The sequence below is a fragment of the Habropoda laboriosa genome, unplaced genomic scaffold, assembly GCF_001263275.1.
Source record: "Habropoda laboriosa isolate 0110345459 unplaced genomic scaffold, ASM126327v1 scaffold258, whole genome shotgun sequence".
Lineage (NCBI taxonomy): Eukaryota > Metazoa > Arthropoda > Insecta > Hymenoptera > Apidae > Habropoda > Habropoda laboriosa.
In genome coordinates this window covers 343,636-364,085 of record NW_017100395.1, presented here as the reverse complement: position 1 = coordinate 364,085, position 20,450 = coordinate 343,636, and the positions used below count along the sequence as shown (strand labels likewise).

At 35.4% G+C, this 20,450-nt stretch overlaps 1 protein-coding gene across 1 annotated transcript; it reads right to left on the bottom strand.

Annotated features, from left to right (window-relative positions):
- Positions 1 to 3,082: 3,082 nt before the first annotated feature.
- LOC108575090 lies at positions 3,083 to 8,738 on the bottom strand. The gene is made up of 5 exons (XM_017937805.1): positions 8,633 to 8,738; positions 4,930 to 5,162; positions 4,577 to 4,795; positions 3,595 to 3,795; positions 3,083 to 3,202 (listed from the first exon to the last, which is right to left on the bottom strand). Exons 1-5 carry the CDS (start codon positions 8,736 to 8,738, stop codon positions 3,083 to 3,085), a joined length of 879 nt encoding a protein of 292 aa, XP_017793294.1.
- Positions 8,739 to 20,450: the final 11,712 nt, after the last annotated feature.

Sequence of the window (20,450 nt, the reverse complement as noted above, 5' to 3'; positions counted from 1 at the left end):
ATTCTGATCGATTATCTTGAATTTTGAATTTTATTTAGGAACTTAAGGTATTTTAGGTGTCGCGTAATGGAAATGAAAATTTGCTGTTTTCTTCTTTCGATTAATTGAGGTGTTCTTTAAGTATGTTCTAATTTTTCCAAGAAAATTATAATTGCTCCAAGTTTATTGGACATAAAATCGACGTTGCTTAACATCCTCGACATAGTTTTCAGTTAGGTTGAAAGTTAAATGGACAGATTGAGAAACACTGGTTACGCGATCAAGTTCATTCAAGTTAATGGCAAGGCGTTAGTTTTCATGGAAGAGAATATCGAGTTTTACTTAACCATGTTGGATACTTGTTGATGAACGTTTACTACGCGTTATTTTAGGTGTTGAATTACTGTTACAAATTACGTTTCCCACATTGCGACATTTATCCAGTACGATATTCTAGATTTTCTTTCGGGAAATATCGGCAATCGACATTTTTTTTTTTCCAATTCATGTCTCGTTTGTATTTGATACGCACGTCGAAAAACTTATTATCAGTTAACTCAAGTGACTCATATAAATTATTCACTTTATTGTACGTAATGATAATGCATCAATATATAGGGTGAGTCATGTAACTTGGAAACATTGTACCAAATAACTTCTAAAGTAGGTACTTATGTATGTGTTCTACGAAAAAAAGGGTTTTATACAGAAATTGCACGATATCGAAAGGAACGTATGATGTTGAAATGATTTTTTTAAATCACCTACTTGTTTACAAGATATCGACGTAACTTTGAATTTTTTAAATAGAACGCGTACCTTTTTTTATCGAAATTTAAAAGAGCAGTGAGTACTTTAAAAGAGCAAAATTTAAATACCTTGAAAGAGTAAAATTTGAATGAAAAAAAAGGGTCTTGAATTAAAAAAGAGCAGGAACCTTGTTACATTTAAGAATGATTCTCTAAGCAAATTTCTGAAGAAAATCAATTTTATCTGATACCATCAGTTCCATTTAAAAAACTGAAGGTGATCCTGATTTTTCACCGAAGAATCAATGATTTTGCAATTTTTATTACTGCAATTTGTTGCCGATACGGTACTGATTAATTTTTATTTACAACTTCTTTTTATTAAATTATCAAAAATACCTAGAAAATGGTGACGAATTGTTATGGTGAACACCCTGTATAAAGAACCAAACACTTGTGAAAATGAAAACAATTAGGTATTAACTCACTCTTGCGGCATTTAAAAATCTAATAATAGAGCTCTGATGATAAGAAAGAGTCTAAATAAAGATCAAAACCTCTCAATTACCCTTAACCTAATTTCGAACACAGATTTGCCATTATGTGCGACATGTGATCGAAATTATTCACCTAAATTTCATAATTAAATTCCCCGAAGATACATAGTTATTTATACGAGTCGCGCGAACAACGCGAAAATCCTGCTATCGCGTCAATAAAATAATAATCGCGCCTAAATCCTCCTACCACACCTTTCGCTAACTTTCTTACATCGATCCTACGTCCTGACCAGTGACATCATGCCGCTGATTGCGCGATAACGTCACACACGGAATGCCCTGAAATTCAAGTACATACTCATACTTACGCACAATTTACGACGGCGCGCGGCGATAGCATATGTTGTGTCACATACTTTAATAGAGATTACCTAAGAACAAAGGAAACGCCATTACACGAACTGAAGTCCGACTCAGAACACTGGACTGAACGAAACGTTGTTAGGCTTAAGCTTCTAAATACATTCTATTTACACAATTATTTCCTGTTTTCCTGTTTTCCTATCTCTTTTCTGTCACCTTGACTTCGTTCTCCGGTGTTTCAGCTTTGTTGCACTAAATTGTTGTTACTTCGTGTTTTCTTCTTACCTGACAACTTTCTGAATAATCGATAGTGTTAAAATTAGTAGTGTTCTTTTAAAAATTATCTTCTGTAATACAGTAGAATATCGATTATCTGAGGAGCAATCAATTATTGGAACATCGATTAACAGGAAATTCGATTATCGACGGAACATTGATTAGCAGTTAGGTTAAACGAAATTAAATGGTAATAATTTATTTCACGTGTTATTTGAGGTCTGTTAGATGTTTATGTGAATTATTTTTTCTGTAAAAAATGTTTACTTTTTTTTAATATCAATACTTATAAAGTATTTAAAAATAAACAATTTTCTTTCATACGAAAACAGTTACTCGATTATCCGAACAGCATATGTAATGATTAAATCGAATAACAAAGTTTTACTGTGTTATTTTTGCGAAATGTGAAGAGAAGCAGTGATTTTCGTATTACGTAAATTTAATGAAACGCACAGGAATAAAGATTTCTAGATCGAAAAATGAAATTTAAGGTTCTTGTAAAAAGAGGTAGTATGGTATTTCAAGAGCTATTCTGTCAGAACAGATATTTATGACTCAAGGATATTTTTAGACCACTTGTACCCATATTTATGCTTTCGTTTTTCAACTAAAATCAAGCTAATTCTTTCGATTTTCATAAATCTATTTCGTTTTGTGTTGTTTACTTTTATGGTGATATAATTGAACGATGAATTCGTATTTGTACGATACAGAAACTGTTACAACTGTTGAATTTGCTGTGTTTTCATTACGTGTGGTTTATAAATAGCTTTTTTTCTGGTTTAAGCATGATGAGGATAGAACTGTTTAAATCATACGCTGTCATACAATGGTAGAAGCAAGCATTATTATTAGACACGTATCTGTCAATTATGATTCATTTGCGTTGCATAATTATATTAATTAAGCTTTGCAAAATAGCACTTTTCTTACTATAAACGTACGATATTATTTTGTTATATATTTTATTGTATACAGTGTAGAAATTAAATATCTTAGAAATGTACACGTTTGTAATTTATTGACAAATTAATATTTATTTAAAAAATACGACAGGAAAAGATTTCTTTTAGAGTTCATAGAGTAGATGTACTTTACCGACATCATACGTCAGAGCAACAGTTGAAATAACTGCTCACAGATGTCAGAGCAGACTTTCAAACGTGTTTTATTTATTTGCACTCGTAACTCTAGTTTATTTCACAAAACATTTTACATCACGTGAATAACTTGAAATTCATGTAAAGGATACTCCATTTCACGCTTGTGTTTTAGATAATTATAACAATCGACGAAGCAACAGTAAAAAATAACAGGTTCTTGCTGTACACTCTGAAAAGCATAACATATGTTTTCATAACACTTTTTCTATTATTTTTTACAATTTTATAGTTTTATTCATATTATAGAAAAATGTTAAAGATACTATTTAAAAAATATCCGAGTATTTGATAAATTCGAAAGATTAAAAGATTTGATCAACGGTTGGAAAGTAATGGACACCATAGAAAAGGTAAAACTTCATAGATGGCAGAAGAATGACATAAAGAGAAAATGTAGGGCATTTTTAATGTATTTAAAATACACAAAACTAAAAGAATAAAAATTAAATAATCCACAAAAATTAAATCTAACGAAATATTCCTTTCCTTTCTATCGTTACTACTACAGTAAAACATAATTATAAAGCAAGAACAAATTATTTAGTAATTATCGTTGCTTACTAGTTTTTCCGACACAGAGAATGAAGTAAATGTTTCGAACGTTGCAATTGGATCTAATTCACCAGGTTCCTCTTTCTCTTTTCTTTTCTGTTTCTTGTCTTCTTTTTGATACTCGAGATCCTCGTTTGTATCAATTTCTGTACTAGTATCGGAAACTTGTAAATCGTGAGATACATCGTCATCACTTCTTTGCTTTTTAATCTGTGATCAAAATACTTGTCACTAAATAATGTTATTGATAACACTAATCCATTCGAATTATTCTTCGATACGTCTTTAAGTAATTCTTAACCCTTTCACTGCTGTTGACGCCTATAGGCGTTTTAAATATTCTCTCGCACTGTGTCCTTAGCAGCTATAGGCGTTTTGAATATTTTCTCGCGCTGTCCTTGACGCCTATAGGCATTTTAAATATTTTCTCGCTCTGCGCCCTTAGCGGCTATAGGCATTTTGAATATTTTCTCGCGCTGTTCTTAACGCCTATAGGCGCTCTGAAAATTGTTTTGCGCTGTCTTTGACGCCTATAGGCGTTTTAAATATTTTCTCACGCTGTCCTTAACGCCTATAGGCGCTTTGAAAATTGTTTTGCGTTGTCTTTGACGCTTTGAAAATTGTTTTACGCTGTCTTTGACGCCTATAGACGTTTTAAATATTTTCTCGCGCTGTCCTTAACGCCTATAGGCGATTTAAATATTTTCTCGAGCTGTAACCTTGACGCCTATAGGCGTTTTGAAAATATTTTCGCACTGTACTATTGACGACTTTTGGCACACTTTTACCTTACTTTAATCCTTAATTTTTGCCTTTTGCGCACTTTCACCTTAATTTAATAAAATGATAAATTTTTAAATTGTCAAAAACACCAAAGCAAAAGATATTTCGGCCACGATGAACATCTAAACGCTTCAGCAGCGAAAGGGTCAATTAATGTCTGATAAATTCACCAACAACCTATCCAAAATCAACGATATCTCAGACGTACCGAAACGTAGTAATCAAAAAGGATCCAACCATGTAAGAGGTAAATGGCCATGCAGAAAATCGACATCAAGCACATGGTAAAATTGTGAATGAAAATAGGATGCTTCAGCAGTTCTTGATCTGTGATTAAAGCCAGATCGAGATATATATCCGCGTGTTTCATTTCGACTATTCCAAGTATCAGCATTAAAGCAGCTGATACGAAACATTGTACGAGAACCTACGTTATTTATGACAAATATTTCAAATGTAATTAGACATATGTACTTTCTCAGATTAATCATTGGTTCAAGTGAAACCAAGATTTCTAATACAAGTATTAATACCTACTTTTACGGACTAATTAGAAATTACTTTGGAGAAATGTGATTTATACGGTAAAACTGTAAAATTACGAACGATTCTGGGATTTTTCATAAAGACATTCGTGACAAGCCAGATAACTCCTACCACGACACTCGCAATCATGCACAATGGATAGATAATGAAAATTAGATTTCCTTGTTCGGGCAAGTAGGGTACAGATGCGTCTTCTTTTCGACGATTTCTGTTCACATGGTGATCGATGTGACGAAAAATTTCTATGGCTAGACAAATAATCTACACAAATTTCATAGACTACTATAGTTCAAGAATAAACATTCCAACATTTAACTATAAATTATTTGTACCAATTTTGTTTCAACGTTTATCTCAAACCTACGCCATGTTACGTAGACGCAGTTTAACAGTGAACAAAGTAAAATGGCTCCTCTGATGCAACAGCCCCAAAAATCCCATCGGTCTGCCGCGAAAAAGTAGAACGAACGTAATTGTACACCGAAACACGCTGTTATCTTTGGATCGTTTAGAATTGCAACAAGAAAAGAAAGAAAAAAGAAGAAATAAGAGGAAGAAGAAGAAGTAGAGTGAAATTGACCGCTGACACGCGTGTTTTCGCGATACACATCGACGCGTGTCGAGATCTCGTGTCCGATTACATAACAATAACAATAATAAAATGGACAGTAGCCCTCGCTATCGTTGAATCATTCTGGTGACATTTCGCCAAGTCGTTCGAAGAAATTGGGTCACACAGTTGTGCTCGCTTATATTCACGCGCGTGTCTTCGATTCGCACTTCCTGCTTGCAACTAAACACTCGAAAAAGATATTTAAATGGCGCGCAACACGGTTGACTAGCGAAATTGGATCGGGGACAGCGATTAATCGGCGAAGAGGAGCGAGGGAAGGGCCTGAGTCACCGGGAAACATTTGTGTTATTGGGAGAAACGCGATTATGTTTCATAAATATTTTCACATTCTTCGTTCGTGTCGTTTTAGCCGAGTTTTTGTGACACTCTTTTGCCGCGCTGCCAATTATCACACGCGAAATGGATGAAATAGGTTAGCGATGTCTGTAGAAACGGTGTCTCTCTCAATTTTAGAAATTAGGTTATAATGAAAAATACGTCGAATATAAAAATAATGAGATTCGTAGATGTTTAGGAGATGTGCAGTTTCTTCGTGATTTAAATTAGGGTGTATAAAAATTTTAAAGAATGTTCCAAGTAGCTGTTATTTGTGCGGTTATAGGGTTCGAAATAATAGAAGACATATGTACTTACGTGAATTCTAGGTTATTATTTTTAAATTAGGATAATAATTTTTCTGACACAATATGATTTCTTACGGACTGAAAGAAGTGTAAGCTAGCGTGAACCACGTGTGAAAGATTCGAGTTCCGCTGGAATTTTCGTTTCCCATGATAAACACTGGCAATTTGCGCCATTTTGCGAAGTTTCTCCAAAACCATGGCATCATTTTCGTACAACGATTTTTTACGATCCATTTTATGCGCTTATTTCTCGAAGAATAGATTTGTCAACGGTGTTGTTAAAAAATTGCCTATTTTGTGAATGAAAAATGTCGTTAGAAATTGCAATTAAACGTCTGAATATGCATATAATTGTGAAGAGACGATCGGTGAAGATGTCGATACTCTGCTAATCTCACTAATGTTATAAATATGCTTTATCTTTTCAAACGCTGAAAGGGTTATAGGTACATTTAACACTTGTAACAGCTTCAACGTTAAACAGGTTCTATAAAATCACGTTAATGCTTCTTTGTTGATAATCTAGATACCCGGATCAGCGAATGCGCAAACTATCAGATTTCATTCAGAAGAAAGCGGTAACTGTATTTTACAAATGAACATATTCATACTCATGAATGGATAATAGTGACACAGAATGAGCATCTAACGCCATTCAATCCTCTCTCGCATTTTATCTCTATATCTCTCATATCGTTTCGACAATATATCCATTCAAATTCTATGTAGCAACTACTGTAAACTTAAAGCCCCGTCCACTTTATACTCTAGTTACACTTCAAACTGTGTCAACACAAGTTTCACCCTATCGGATGCTCTTCTCGTCAGTTATATACAATTACCAACACCAACATATCTCATAACCCAATATTAAATCGTAATAATAAAATGAACTGAGTTTTACTTTTTTATACTCATTTCTTGTGAATATTACAGATTTACTTATTCGCGTAACTTTACAAACTTCGTGCAAGAGTTAAGGAAATAAGAGTTAAGCAATCGAACTTACGCGTAGAATGAACATCAACGCGATCTTAAATTATATTTAAAAAAGAAAGAAAGAAGACTGACATATCATAAAGAAAACACCGACAAAAGGAGCAATTTCGCTGCAATGCCCAGCATTTCGTATGTTCCAGCAACGCGCCTTTCCACCAATTGCTCCATTTCACACAATTTCTTTTTTATCGCCCGTCCAGCTGGATCGCGCCACGCGATCATGGATTCCCGGAGGCTTGAATCATCTTTTAGAAATTTTCCAAGCCGTCGGGTGTTAAAACGCGTTGTTTCGAAAGCGTCGGGATGATTAACGAGCGAACGAGTGCGACAACGAAAAACGAAGCGCGACGATAGCCCTTTTACAGGCGGATTCCAGGCAGAAATACTTTCGTTAATGAAAGCGAACACCTTATGGCCGCCTCGTAATAGGCGTACAATCCATTCGGGTTGCGCAATATCCGGCACAGAAACTTCTCAACCAAGTGGTGTTTCGTTTTACCTTCCTCGTACACGCGAGATCCACGGAAACCAGAGAGGAAACGGTGTGGCCACGGGTCTTCCCCGAATCGAAAGCTCGGTCGATAATTCCGGGAACCATTACCATTGGAAGGTAATTAGGCTGTCGTTGTTTCTTTTTTCGTTTCGATTTCTTCTGACTTCTAATACACTCACGGTCAAAATAAGTCTGCGTACACCTAATTAGAATTTATTTGTAGAATTTCGAAGGAGAAGATAGAAAGTAAATCATATTTTCGTTAATTTCATCGTTCATCGTGAGTATTTTTTTTTAAACGACCCTCGTCAACGTACGAATCGGTACAACTAATTTCTGCTACGGCAGTTTTATAATTATCACTTGTTTCCGATATCTCTTTGAACGGTTGACATTTCAAAATCGGACACTCTACGTCTTCATATGTACATGGACGAATGTTACGAGACATTTCTAACCGCTACTTAACTTCAACTCGGAAATTGCCCCAATCCATCACGATCGTACAGTAATACAAGATATACCCATTTCGCAACTAAAATATTAAACATTTTATATCTTCAAAAAATTCTTGAAAATATCCACTTTCAATATTCACGCGATATGTCGTTCGTAATTACTATAAATCACGTTTAAATAATTTAGAAACCTGAACAGATTAATTACTTCTGAAAGAAATAATAATAAAAACAAACAAAATTCAGATTACAATTAGTCGTACATTTTGTGGAATGAATGTGCAAAGTGTTCCTCCCAATTATAAAGTAACGAAGGTCCACATTCGTTGATTGTCTTACGCCACGCTGCAGCGTTTAATTATAAAAAGAGACTCTTTACGCAATCTGCGCAATTTATCGTGCATGCTTGAATCTAATGAAAAGAAAAAAAGAAAAAAACACTATATTTTTCAATTCATCGCGGCACGGTTAGCTTCCATCAACAGCTGGGGTAAAGAACACGTGGATATACCGTACTTGTGGCTCATCAATGGCGCCACAGTTCCTTTCTCCATCATCTGAATAACCTTGACGATCCTATCGTACAGAAAAATCCCATATGATTTTTCTACCAACATTTCCGAGCAAATAAATCGATACCGTGGAAGCGGCTTTATGAAAATTACCGCGAGGCTTCCTAAGAATTCTCTGAAACGATTTGACAAGGATGAAACGACGAGGAGAGAAGTTTTAGCAAAGATACCATACACTTAGCTATCGTGCAACGTAAGATTCCGAAAAGTACAATAGCTATTTTTGAAATTTGAAACACATATTTGGAAGATATTGAAAATAAAATTAAACGTTCAGCAAACTTTTCTATAGTCACTCGCGTATCTCTGTTTATACTGAATTACGTTGCTTCCTTTTATTTGTGACTAAAAATTAGATTTCACAGAATTTTTAATTTTTTAATTTTGTCCGCCTATTTTTTATCTACAATTACTATCAATTGTCTGTCAATTGTAGTTTCTCAAAAGCATTTTGCCCTTGAAAATAGAAAAAAAAATGTGCCTCGTTGATATACTTATCTCATTATCTGGTGACTCACCCGGAAAAGGTGAGACGAGAAAATTCGGAAAAGTCAAAGCAAAAAAAAAAAAAAAAAACAAGTTTCTTGTGCCGAATTCCTCGCAAGATTAAATGTGTCGAGATCAAAGATCTGCCGGGAATTTAGTAGTCCTGATAAAGGGGCTTTTCGGGGAATTTAGAGACGGCCTTAGAGCAGAGACCTCTCGTATAGGTACGTGTGAAAGTCTGCAAATTTAATAATTTTGTTTCTAATAAGTAACACTTATTAATTTACCATTTTATTAAAACATTTATTTCTATATTTATTTAATTTGTGAACTAAATTTCCTTCGCTCTTTCTTTTAATAAATTCAATTAGTAAATAAATTTAATGCAAAGATTCGTAAAAGATTATTTTCTAACATCAAATATTTAAGTTGAAAAATGTCCTCGCGTTAAATGGAACGTTTGTAAATTATTTGTTCGCATAAATAGCGAATGAAACGTCGGAAAAATTGCCATCTGTTCTGTGCTTACATCGATGAAAAGATGTTATTTACATTTTCCCGTGTATGTGTGATTTACACCCTCCGAGATCGAAGGATCGACAAAGTTTGCGCAATAAGTTATCCCACCCTCGTATTTGCATCGGAGGGTAGGAAAGAGTTGTTTGAATTTCCCACTGAGGGAAATGTATGTCAACAAAGAAACGTGCTTGACATAGCAAAGGAATGTTTTCATAGAATCAAAGACGCACGTGAAATGAAAGATATTTCTTGTGGCAGAAGAATGCTAATCAGAGATATACATTGTTGAATGCGCCCAGCCGTGAATTTACGTAAAAAGAAATTCAATATGCAATACTTTTCGTACCTCTGCATTTTTATTGCTGATATTTCTGTTGCTGAAAATAAGAAAATTATATTGTAATAGAAATTGAAATAACAAATAAGTAGAGATAACCTCTTTTTATAATATTTCAAGTTTCATGTAATCCACATTTTCCTCTATTTTCTTCATTTATGGAAGAATTTGAAGGCACAAAAATACACAGAATGCACATAACATACAAAAATATGCAAATAAACCCAAAATATATTTAGCGAATAAAACAATTCTATTTTTTTAATTGTTACACATTCATAAGAATATAAATTTGCCTAAAAATCCAGAGACTACACATAACGTAACAAATTCTATAGAAAATTAACACATTTCGTACTAGTCACGTAAAAATGTTCATATGCTAATAATAATTCATTTAACGTAACCGTTGTTCAGTTAAATTCAATTACACACATTTTTCCAGACATTCTCGTCGATATCTTTCACGAAAAGATTCACCTTTCCAAATTCCCAGCCGCAACAAAAATTTCCCAAATTTCGATTCTCCGATAATCGAAATATTTTCATTATTCATACCGTTCCTCCATGTTTTTAATATACATCGGGAAAACCCACCCCCGGAGCCACCGCGCTGTTTCGATCGGCTTCTCTATGATCGCGGCGGCGTTAACCCAGTTACGACATTTATTGCTTTATAGGGAGCGCGTTATTAGCGGGTACGAGCGGCCGCATTGAACACTGAGAGCTCTTTGTCGGCGAAAGAATTTAATATTCATGCGGGCCGGCGTTGCTTCTTCGCGACGAAATTGCGTCTGAAGGCTTCCACGGCTCGTGAACAACGCTTTATCGCTTTTCCTCGTGTTTTTAACGAGCGAATAACGCAACCCAGTAAACGTTGATTAAGCGAGAAACATTATTTCAATGCCTGCCACGTCTCGCTGGGAACCGAGGCCAGCGATGATTTAACCCTTGCCCGCCGCTTCCGTTTAAAACGCTCCTTTAACTACGAGACCAGCTTGTTTGCGTTTTCCTTTCTTCTTCGTTTTTTTCTTTTTTTTAAGTGATGATAAACGGGAGAACTTCGATAATGAAATTCGACGCGAACCGTTTTAAAGCGTGCGCCCGTTTTCTTTGCGTTGCATAAAACCATAAGGAATTGCATCTTTGAATAATGTACGAACAGGGAGTTTTTTTAACCCCTTAACGCTCGCATGTATTTTTTAAACTTGATATACTAAAAACCATCAATTTCAGTTTTTTTCTTTTTATTATTTCCCAGGCGTGTAGAAATAAGTTTCCCATTTATTTACAATGTTGTGACTTACATTTTTGACACGGAATAGAAAGGACAGCGCTATGTGGAAAGTGAAAGAAAATAATTAAACGAAATTGCACTTTTTGAAGGATTAGTTGTGCACGTGTAAAAAAAAAAAGGATGTTTGAAATATATCTTGGAGTATTGTGTATTGCATGAAAATAAACGACCTTAAATACCGCGGAATCCTTTTATTGCCGTTTTATCTTCGCATCAGCTTTGATCAATTCGTATAAATAAGTAGCTCGGTCTTTTCGAGATCTCTATCTTAATTCGTCTGACGCGCATAATGTGATTCCTATTACAAGTCTGCTAAATCATTCGTTGCAAATCGTGTTCGAAGATCTCTGGAAGAAGAAATCTGGGGTATTTGAAACGATCGATATTTATTATTATTTTTATCGATATTTCATGTCTGTGAATAACAGTAAAATTCGATATCATTCGATAAATTAGATATCAGAAATTAAGAAACTAATGTTAATATGTACAAATTTACCAAATATTTTATAACATTATTTCCTATTGTTCTATTTGTTGACACATTGTACGGAGTTAGAAATTGGTAACTATTAAATTAGAATGCACGAGTTTCTTCTAGTATTAGTATCTGCAATAACGTACATTATGTAAAATCCGAAGACTACAATCTTTGTACAGGAAACAGTTAGGCAAACGTAGACAGAAATTGTAAGTTACAACATCTTCAAGGCAAAATGCGAATATGTTTATACTTAAAAATGTAAAGAAATGACTGTGCCTCGCGTCTGGTGACGTGCCATCGTTCAGACTGCTGTGGAAACTTTACTATAAATAGAATGAATTATTGGAGAAGAAAGTAATTGAAGAATACAATTACAACCTCTTGAGACTAACGTCAGAATCTTGATACAAGTTATGATTGATATGATACATGGTGCTGAGTAGATAGGATATCGTATACATTTGTATGTTTACTGTGAAACTAATTGTTTGATTCGAAAGGGTGGAAAGAAAGAAAGAATCTTGAATATACTATCTATTTAACTGGAAATAGGCTATTAGGCTAGGTACACATACACTACTGGCCAAAAGTTTGGAATCACCTGCTAATTTACATAAATATTAAATCTGCTACTTGTTAGATTTATCAGTCAGTTAGATATAACAAACATTAACCTAACGCCTTACTAGGAAGTATATATTACTTTTGTATACGTTCGAAGGAATCCGTTTAGCCTTACCACCTCTGTTTAGTAAAGATCTAAATGTTTATGATACGTGACAAAAGGCCCTTCGGTCCCAAGCGGGGTCGTAGACAATATTGGGGCGTTGCGTAGGAGCACTCTCAGTACGTAGACAGTGCTCTTACCATCAAGTAGAAAAGCGAACCTTCCTTGTGTCTAATAAAAGTTTATAGTTTAAAATAAGGATTATTAATTATTTAACAACCAATAACTCCCATAATCCAATAGGCACTAGACGACGGCAACCCAGGTCGAAAGACTTTCCCCGGTTACGCACCGAGAGAGTACGCGCGTATTAACGGTGAATTCCGGCAACCTCTATGTGTGATCGTTTATTTTGCAATTGTGAAAGTGGTCTAACTCAAAGATCTAGAAAAAATTGAATTCGTCACTTATCCTTTTTGCACCTTTATCCTTTGTGGAGATCAGTAGTAATGTACCCCATTTCGACTGATTTGAGCGATAAAAAATTCTTAAACTTGCTATCTTTGTTCTGGAAACTTTTGTGTATAGTTGGTGGAAGCGATATTACGAGAAGGTGAATTAAAGTATTAAATGGCGACATCGATAGATGCAACGATATCTAGAGGCACGTGCAATATTTTACGTGTTTCGATTTGGAGTGAATCAAAGTTAAAGCATGCAGCCTTGGCTAAGGTTCCGGACTCTTATCTTCTCAGGTTTCTCTCGATACGCTTCAACATGCAAAATTTGACACCTGACCGAGAAAACATTGACAAATCTAATATTACACCTTGAAGATCCTATAATTTGTGACAAAGAAAGTTCTGATCGATCCAGCTAATAACGAAAATAATGGAGATAATGACCTCTGGAGAGGTTTCCCTTAAAAAGGGAAAAATAGGAAAGGTAAATTTAATATCTAACAGATTCTTCCTTATCTAAATTAGAAAACGAAAGTTCGGAAGACCAGAAATATCAAATTTATAATTTTATAAAAATAGACTTTTATCAAATGTAAATGGATAACGTATAACATTTATAAAAAGGGTAAAGTTCATAAAGAACAATCTTCAGTTGGTAATTTTCACGAGCGTCGATCTTCGTTTATTTTTTATCGATCACAGTTGCCGAGTGTTCTTTTCTTCTTTCTCTGTGCAGTTCCGGTTAAATCTTCAAAGCCGTAGAATCACGGTTAATTATCTGGAATGCACCAACGATCGGACTTTAATCTTCATTACGGTGTAGTTGCGTCGCGCAGAAATATAAATTTCGCGGTCGGTTTTCCATTAAAAATTAGACGATCACCGTATTAAGAGCGATGACGCTAATCACCTGACTAGAGCAGCGAAAATGATTCAGAATTTCACTTCTGCACCGTGCGTAGCTTCGTTTACCAGTGAAAATAGGAAAGGAATTTTCACGAAGAACATTTCTATTCTATCTTCGGAGAGCTTTTAGGGAAACTTTTTTTCTTATTTTAAGAGAAAAAGGAAAAGTGAACAAAGGATCTTTGGATATAGTGTTCACTTTATTTTTTAAATACATAATACTTGTACCTGTGGAATAGAATCATTGTTCGTGCTTCGTAATCGCGAGGATCGAACGAAAAATGATAAAAATACTTGGATATTATATTTAGGTTGTGTTTTCATTTATAGTTCCGTTGCAACAGAAGCTGCAGCAATGGTATTCTTTAAAAAAGTGAATCACGATATACTAGAATTGCATTGCATGCCAAGATTTTATTTCTGGGTATTCATAGAGAATGAAAGTTAAAGTCCACGTTTAAAATGATTCCAAGGTAAAATATAAAAATAAACGCGATCTACTCTCGATTTCTCTAAGATACTACTCCTCGGTTCGCACATTAAATGCATAATGATAATTTCAGCGAAGAATTTTGAAAGAAAGAAACTTTGTTTTCAAAACGACGATCGTGATATCTTTGTGAACGTGGGAAAGAATTCTGATCCAGCAGTGTCAAATCAAACTTTGCAAATTAAAAATAAAACAATTAATATTATTTGATCCTTTCTGCAATTACAAAATTTACAACTTGCTATTATCATTACCAGTGCCAACAAGCTATGTACAATGTTTCCAGAGGTAGAAAGAAATTTCGTTTTGTCTTCACAAGTTCATTTTCCCGGTTTTTGCTTCAGTTTCGTAGAATCCTTTCCCCTTCGTTACATTTCCTTCGGTACAAGTTGATTGTTACCTGCGGTTTGTCTGGTAATCAGCACCGGTAAAGGGTTGTAAAGATCGCTTTATTACACGGTGGGCTAGTCACGTATAGCGAGTACGTGTTACGTTAAAATCACAGTACTTAGTTACTTACTGTTGCCCCTTCAGGAGAATGAAAGCGGACCTTTAAAATGGCAGAGGAAACCGTGATACAATTTATTACTCACGTCCTATCGGTAGTAAGCTGCTTTTATTACACTTTTCATTCATGCTTCGCATCGCTAAAAGTTCACAATCCTCGGTAGAATTAATGAACATCAATTTTCTTCCAACTATTGCACATCCCTTTTCTCCATATAATCGACAGTGCATAAACGAGCCGTTCAGTGCACAAATCGATTAACTCCATAAAATGAGAAGTCGAGAAATTATTATAAATATAAAAAGTTATGACTATACCAAGTGCTGTGACACTTAAATTTCAGATTTTTCAAAAAGTGGAGTTAATCGATTTGTGCACTGAACGGCTCAAATATCTCTAATGTTTTGGAATCCAAGTTGGCGTGTTAATTGAAATTTATGATTGCTACTGTTTTTCAATTATTGTCACTTTCACAGTGGACGCATTCATGTTTCAACCACACGTTTCCATAAAATAAAACGTCGATGATTAAAACACACTTCCATCGAAGCATAATTTCTATCGTACACAAAAATCGAAGATGAAAATTACACTATTCCACTAATTATTTCAACGAACTTACTAACGACTAATCAATTCGACTGTTTGAAAATTGAAAGACCAAAGAACATCTTGGCTTGTTACAAAATTAATCAACGCAGCAAAAATGGCTTGTCCAATTTGTCTCAACTTTGTTACTCGCAAATTCCTATTCTTATTTCCAATTTCCCTTAAAACGTGTACACGCTCATTGTTCCCAGGATTACCCTATTAAACACGAGGTAATAAACAGGTATCGGGGCACAATGGGTCGAACGTCGATTCAGACGTAATTTCACACAAGGCCTGTTCCCATAATACGAGGACGTTTAAGCCCTCCGACACCGGTTATTTTCGAAAATGTTCCGACCGATCCCCGCTTAGCCCGTGCGGCATTTATTTCCACGGAGCGTGTTACTTGGATAAGTTGTACCTGCGCGCCATTATCGAACAGGTAGAGGGAACGTCAATAACGATGGAATCATGGAACGGTATGGGTTTCAACGAGTTGGTTTAACTCCGACCTCTTCGATTAAGCAATCACGTGGAAAAGTGGGACGAGCGTGAAGATCCGAGAAGACGGATTGGTTCCGGGTCGAAATGATCGAAAGTCGAGGATTAAAGATACCACAGGTGATTTTGTAATAAAAAGGAACTAAAAAGGTGATATAAAGGTTTTTTTACCGGTGTTAATTGTACACTGTTTCGTGGAAAAGGAGAAACTTGTGAAAATGAGACGAAGTCGATTTTTTTTTTTATAATAAGATTTTTGGATTTTTATGATTTCATTTCTTGGGCTGATATTGGAGAATTTTGCAGCTACTTGTGAACGATTTTATTGTGTACATTAACCCTTGTATGGAGTTTGCAAAGTTACAGGAATAAGTAAATTTGAGTCAAATTGATCCATAAATGTCAGAAGTGTGCCTGAAAGATATAATTGGTTTCCGTTAAAAAAATCGTACAAATTTTGTTTCTTTTTGTAAAGATTACAAAAATACTATTGTAACGATTATGTTTATTAGACAATTAAGGATATGAAAAAGTTTCACTCTAAATGAAATATTTAATAACAGAGGAAAAGGAATTTGTGACCTGGTTTCGGTCAAATTGACCCAATTTCCGAACAAGGGTTAAAAGAGTAAGTAGGTCAAAACGTCTGATTTATATTCCTCAATTATAGAAGCTGAAGTTCGAAACCTCTCCTGGTGATTTAAAATTTAAATATTAATGAAAAACTGAATAAATTGAAAGTGGTTAGGAAAGTACCTGAAGAATAGAAATGAAAAGTAGCCCTACTAAATGTCGAATTGATCAGTTACAATATTAGAAATATGATCGTCAAATAAATCCGTAAAAATAGACGAAAAGTAACATTCCTGGAATCGACGTTGATTATGAGCTCATTCCCAATATTCTCGGCAATCTCGAGCATTAAAAAGAAGTTCTTACGCGGCATCGGAGAGTCGAGTAATCAATTAACTAATCTGCTAATTACCACCACGAGTCGACAGCTGTGAACGTAGTTCAAAGAAGTCTCGCGTTGAATGGGACCTTTATAATCAGAGGAAAGTGCCATCTTATAGTTTCCCTTGGCACATTCTGCTACTTCCTTTTATCGGTCTTCTTTACGCCCCCTTGAAACGCAGCGACAGAGCTCGTTAAACCTAATTTTCTCCGAGCTGTTTGTTTTAATTAGCTCATTCAGCTGCGTTCAGCCACATTTCTAGCTTTCTTCAACGTGTTAAGCCTTAAACGCTCGTTATAAACAAGTCACTAATCAAGGAAAACATCTGTACAATTTCCAATACAGAAATATCGATATAATTCAGTTATCTTATTGAAAAGTTTCTGTATTCATTTCTTCACAAACGTAAACATTCTAACGTAAACAGCTCGTTCGGGGAAGTACTCGATTTTACGACGTTTTAATGGAATTGCCGAGCTACTTAGCAAGTACTGCTTCGAATTCTATCGATACCTCTGGCTATTTAAACTACAGTAAACGTGAAATTAATTTCAACCAGTGAAAAACTAGCGAAAAGAAATTCTAATTGTAAATAAACTAACTGCACTGCTTTATTTAAAAAAAAACAATAGATACTGCGATGATAAAAATAACAATGTGACAACCAAAGTAATTATCACACGTGAAACCTCTCGTCTGACTAATCACTCTAATCCAATTAACGCTATTTACTAATCAAACAAAGAAACTTCCACTTAAGCAACAAGTGATCGGTGACGATTCACGGACGTACGAACGGTTGCCTGGTTCCTAGGCGTTTTCAAAATTCGCCGTTTTCCTCCGTAGGGGTTCCACATCGTTTGCTCATTTTCTTTCTTTCCCCTCGCATTACGCGCGGCCACGGTTCGCGATCCGCTTCGCGAGCATGGCGGTGCTGCAGCTGCAACCGCGGCACGTAGGGTCATCCACGATGCAGGAAACAGGAAATCCTGAGAAGTGAAACCAAGCAGAAACGTCGGGAACGCACAGAGCCGCTACTGTCTAGGATTCGTAGTTGTAAGACAAGACTGAGGAGGTCTGCTCGTTTCGCTCGGAAATCTCGTTGGCCGCTTTGACAGTGAGAGATGCAAATTGTGAAACAAGTTGGAGAACACGAGTTACCGTCGCGGTGTGACGAATAGTCGGAGAACACCGTGGCGGTTTTTAACGGGGAAAGGCGTGGTAGAGGTAATTGATGAATGGAAAATGGAAAAAAATATTTCGTGTATACTTATCCGGTTGGACGTGAGCTAAGTGATTAAAGAGCGGAAGGAGTGGAATGTTTGGACCAAAATTTGTATCTGGTCGCAACGAGAGGACAAATGATGCATGTGAAATGCACCAACTTTCAGTACATTGTGTTTCTTTAAAAAAATAATGTATTTAATCAAAATAATTTCCACACGAATTTATAAAAATCATTAGTCTTTGAATGCTGCTTCTACAGTGTTTTCATTTCGACATAATTTATTTTGTTAAAAAAATTATCCAGCTGTCTGAAGAAATGGGAGTCTGTTGGGGAAGATTTAGTGAATAGGGGAGGATGTGACACAGTTTCATATTTCGTTATCACCGACGATCCTACCTGACCTTCCTCTTGGCTCATTTTCAATGAAAAGTCACCAATCTTGAATTTTGCACGGCAACGATGAAGTGTCCTAACATTTGCACAACCTTCTTCAAATGCTAAATTTATATTTTCAGCAGTTTTTACCGCAGTTTTTTCGAGTTTAAACTTATGCAAAAAAATTACGCGCACATCTCGATTATTCGTTACGTCAGATAGTAATGTCCAAACAATTGTATTATGAATTCTTTACTATTCAATACACTGTGCACTGTGTATAAAAATTTCTGATCAGACAAAATTTAATATATGGTATCAACCTGCCAATTTCGTCACGAAACTATGAACTATCGACAAAACGAGTTCTTATTTTTGGACAGTAACGAATTTTCAGTGCGTCGTCAGCAGTGAAGCTCTTGTTATATCAGCGTCGAATCATCAGTGTCGTCACATTTTTTCACAACCGTACATCGTAGCGAAAGGATAAATTCTCATGATCAGCAATTTATCAACTTTGGATATCAAGTAACTCCAATAATAAATAAGTAACCGATGAACGTATCACGCATTAAAATGAACTATGCTATGCTATCACCGAGCAACCACGGTATTTCGTGAAAATTCAAGTAAAACATTTCAGTAAAATTCCGTTAACCTACTATTTGTTCGCATAATATCTGACCTGTCGTTACATCCTCGACTCACTTTCGAAACATACGAATATCAGCAGTTAACAGAATAATTCTAAGACTATCGTGGACTTACCAGAGTTTAGCGCTATCTCCATACAAGATTTATTCACGAAGCATAGAACCTTCGAACACGGAAAATTTTCACCGAACTCTTCGCGATAAATGCACAATACGAGCGTAAACATATTTTCATTGTATCTACCTTTTGCTTTCAGCAGGCGCATTAAAACGCATAGTTTATATGCACCGCGAAAGGAAAAACACGACGAGAAAGCAAAGAATGGTACAAGGTATACCGGCGTGTCTGCTGAACGATTGCTTCGACCAGAAATCGCGATCACTAATCACGAAATAACTAGTATATGTCGGCTGCTAGAGGTCGATCGATAATATGAAATAACAAGTCCGATAGGAAGTATATTGCACAACGTTCCTAACGAATGCCTTTTACACTTGCATCGTTAATTTTTCGATACAAGATCTTGGGTGAGGCACGCTGCACGAGCAAAACGCATTCTTCGATATCGTAATTTTGCACGCGCGATTATACCTACTTTATGGAATTACTCCGTCGAAAATAGGCGAATGAAACTTTAATGGGAAATTGCGATATTAAAAATAGCTGAATGTATCTTTCAGCAATTGAACTCGATTTACCTTCTTCAAAAGTGAAACGTTCAACTTTTTACTCGACGTATAGATACTTTACACTTATTTCTACATATTACACTATTTATTATTTTTAAGAATCATCCAAGAATCACGAGAATCGAAATTAAACTCCAGAGCACTAAATAATCTAACACACTCGAATACAGGAACAACCCTTCTTACGTTTATTTTTAATTTTTGCCAAAACTACCTTCCACGTGTGCATCTTCCATTCGAATTTTAAATCGAAGATCTACATACCTACAGTAGGTATACAATTACATTAAATAACAACCCCTGTCTTATATTGAATCCTTCCACAGGCATGCTATTACCGTACCTCTATTTATCGCAATAAATCATATCGACATTGCAATTTCAACAAAATTACTTTCCATAAACACGACCAAACACTCTTCGCGTCTTCATTTTCATTTACGAACGTACCATAACCGAATGCACTTTATCTATCGCCCCATAAATATCGCTCTCCCCTAAACTTTTCAATATTATCTCAGTTAGATTACCCCCTACAGCTTAAATATATATATATATATACAACCCCTTAGATACCCACCTTCCTCCAATTCTATCAGCTTATATTAT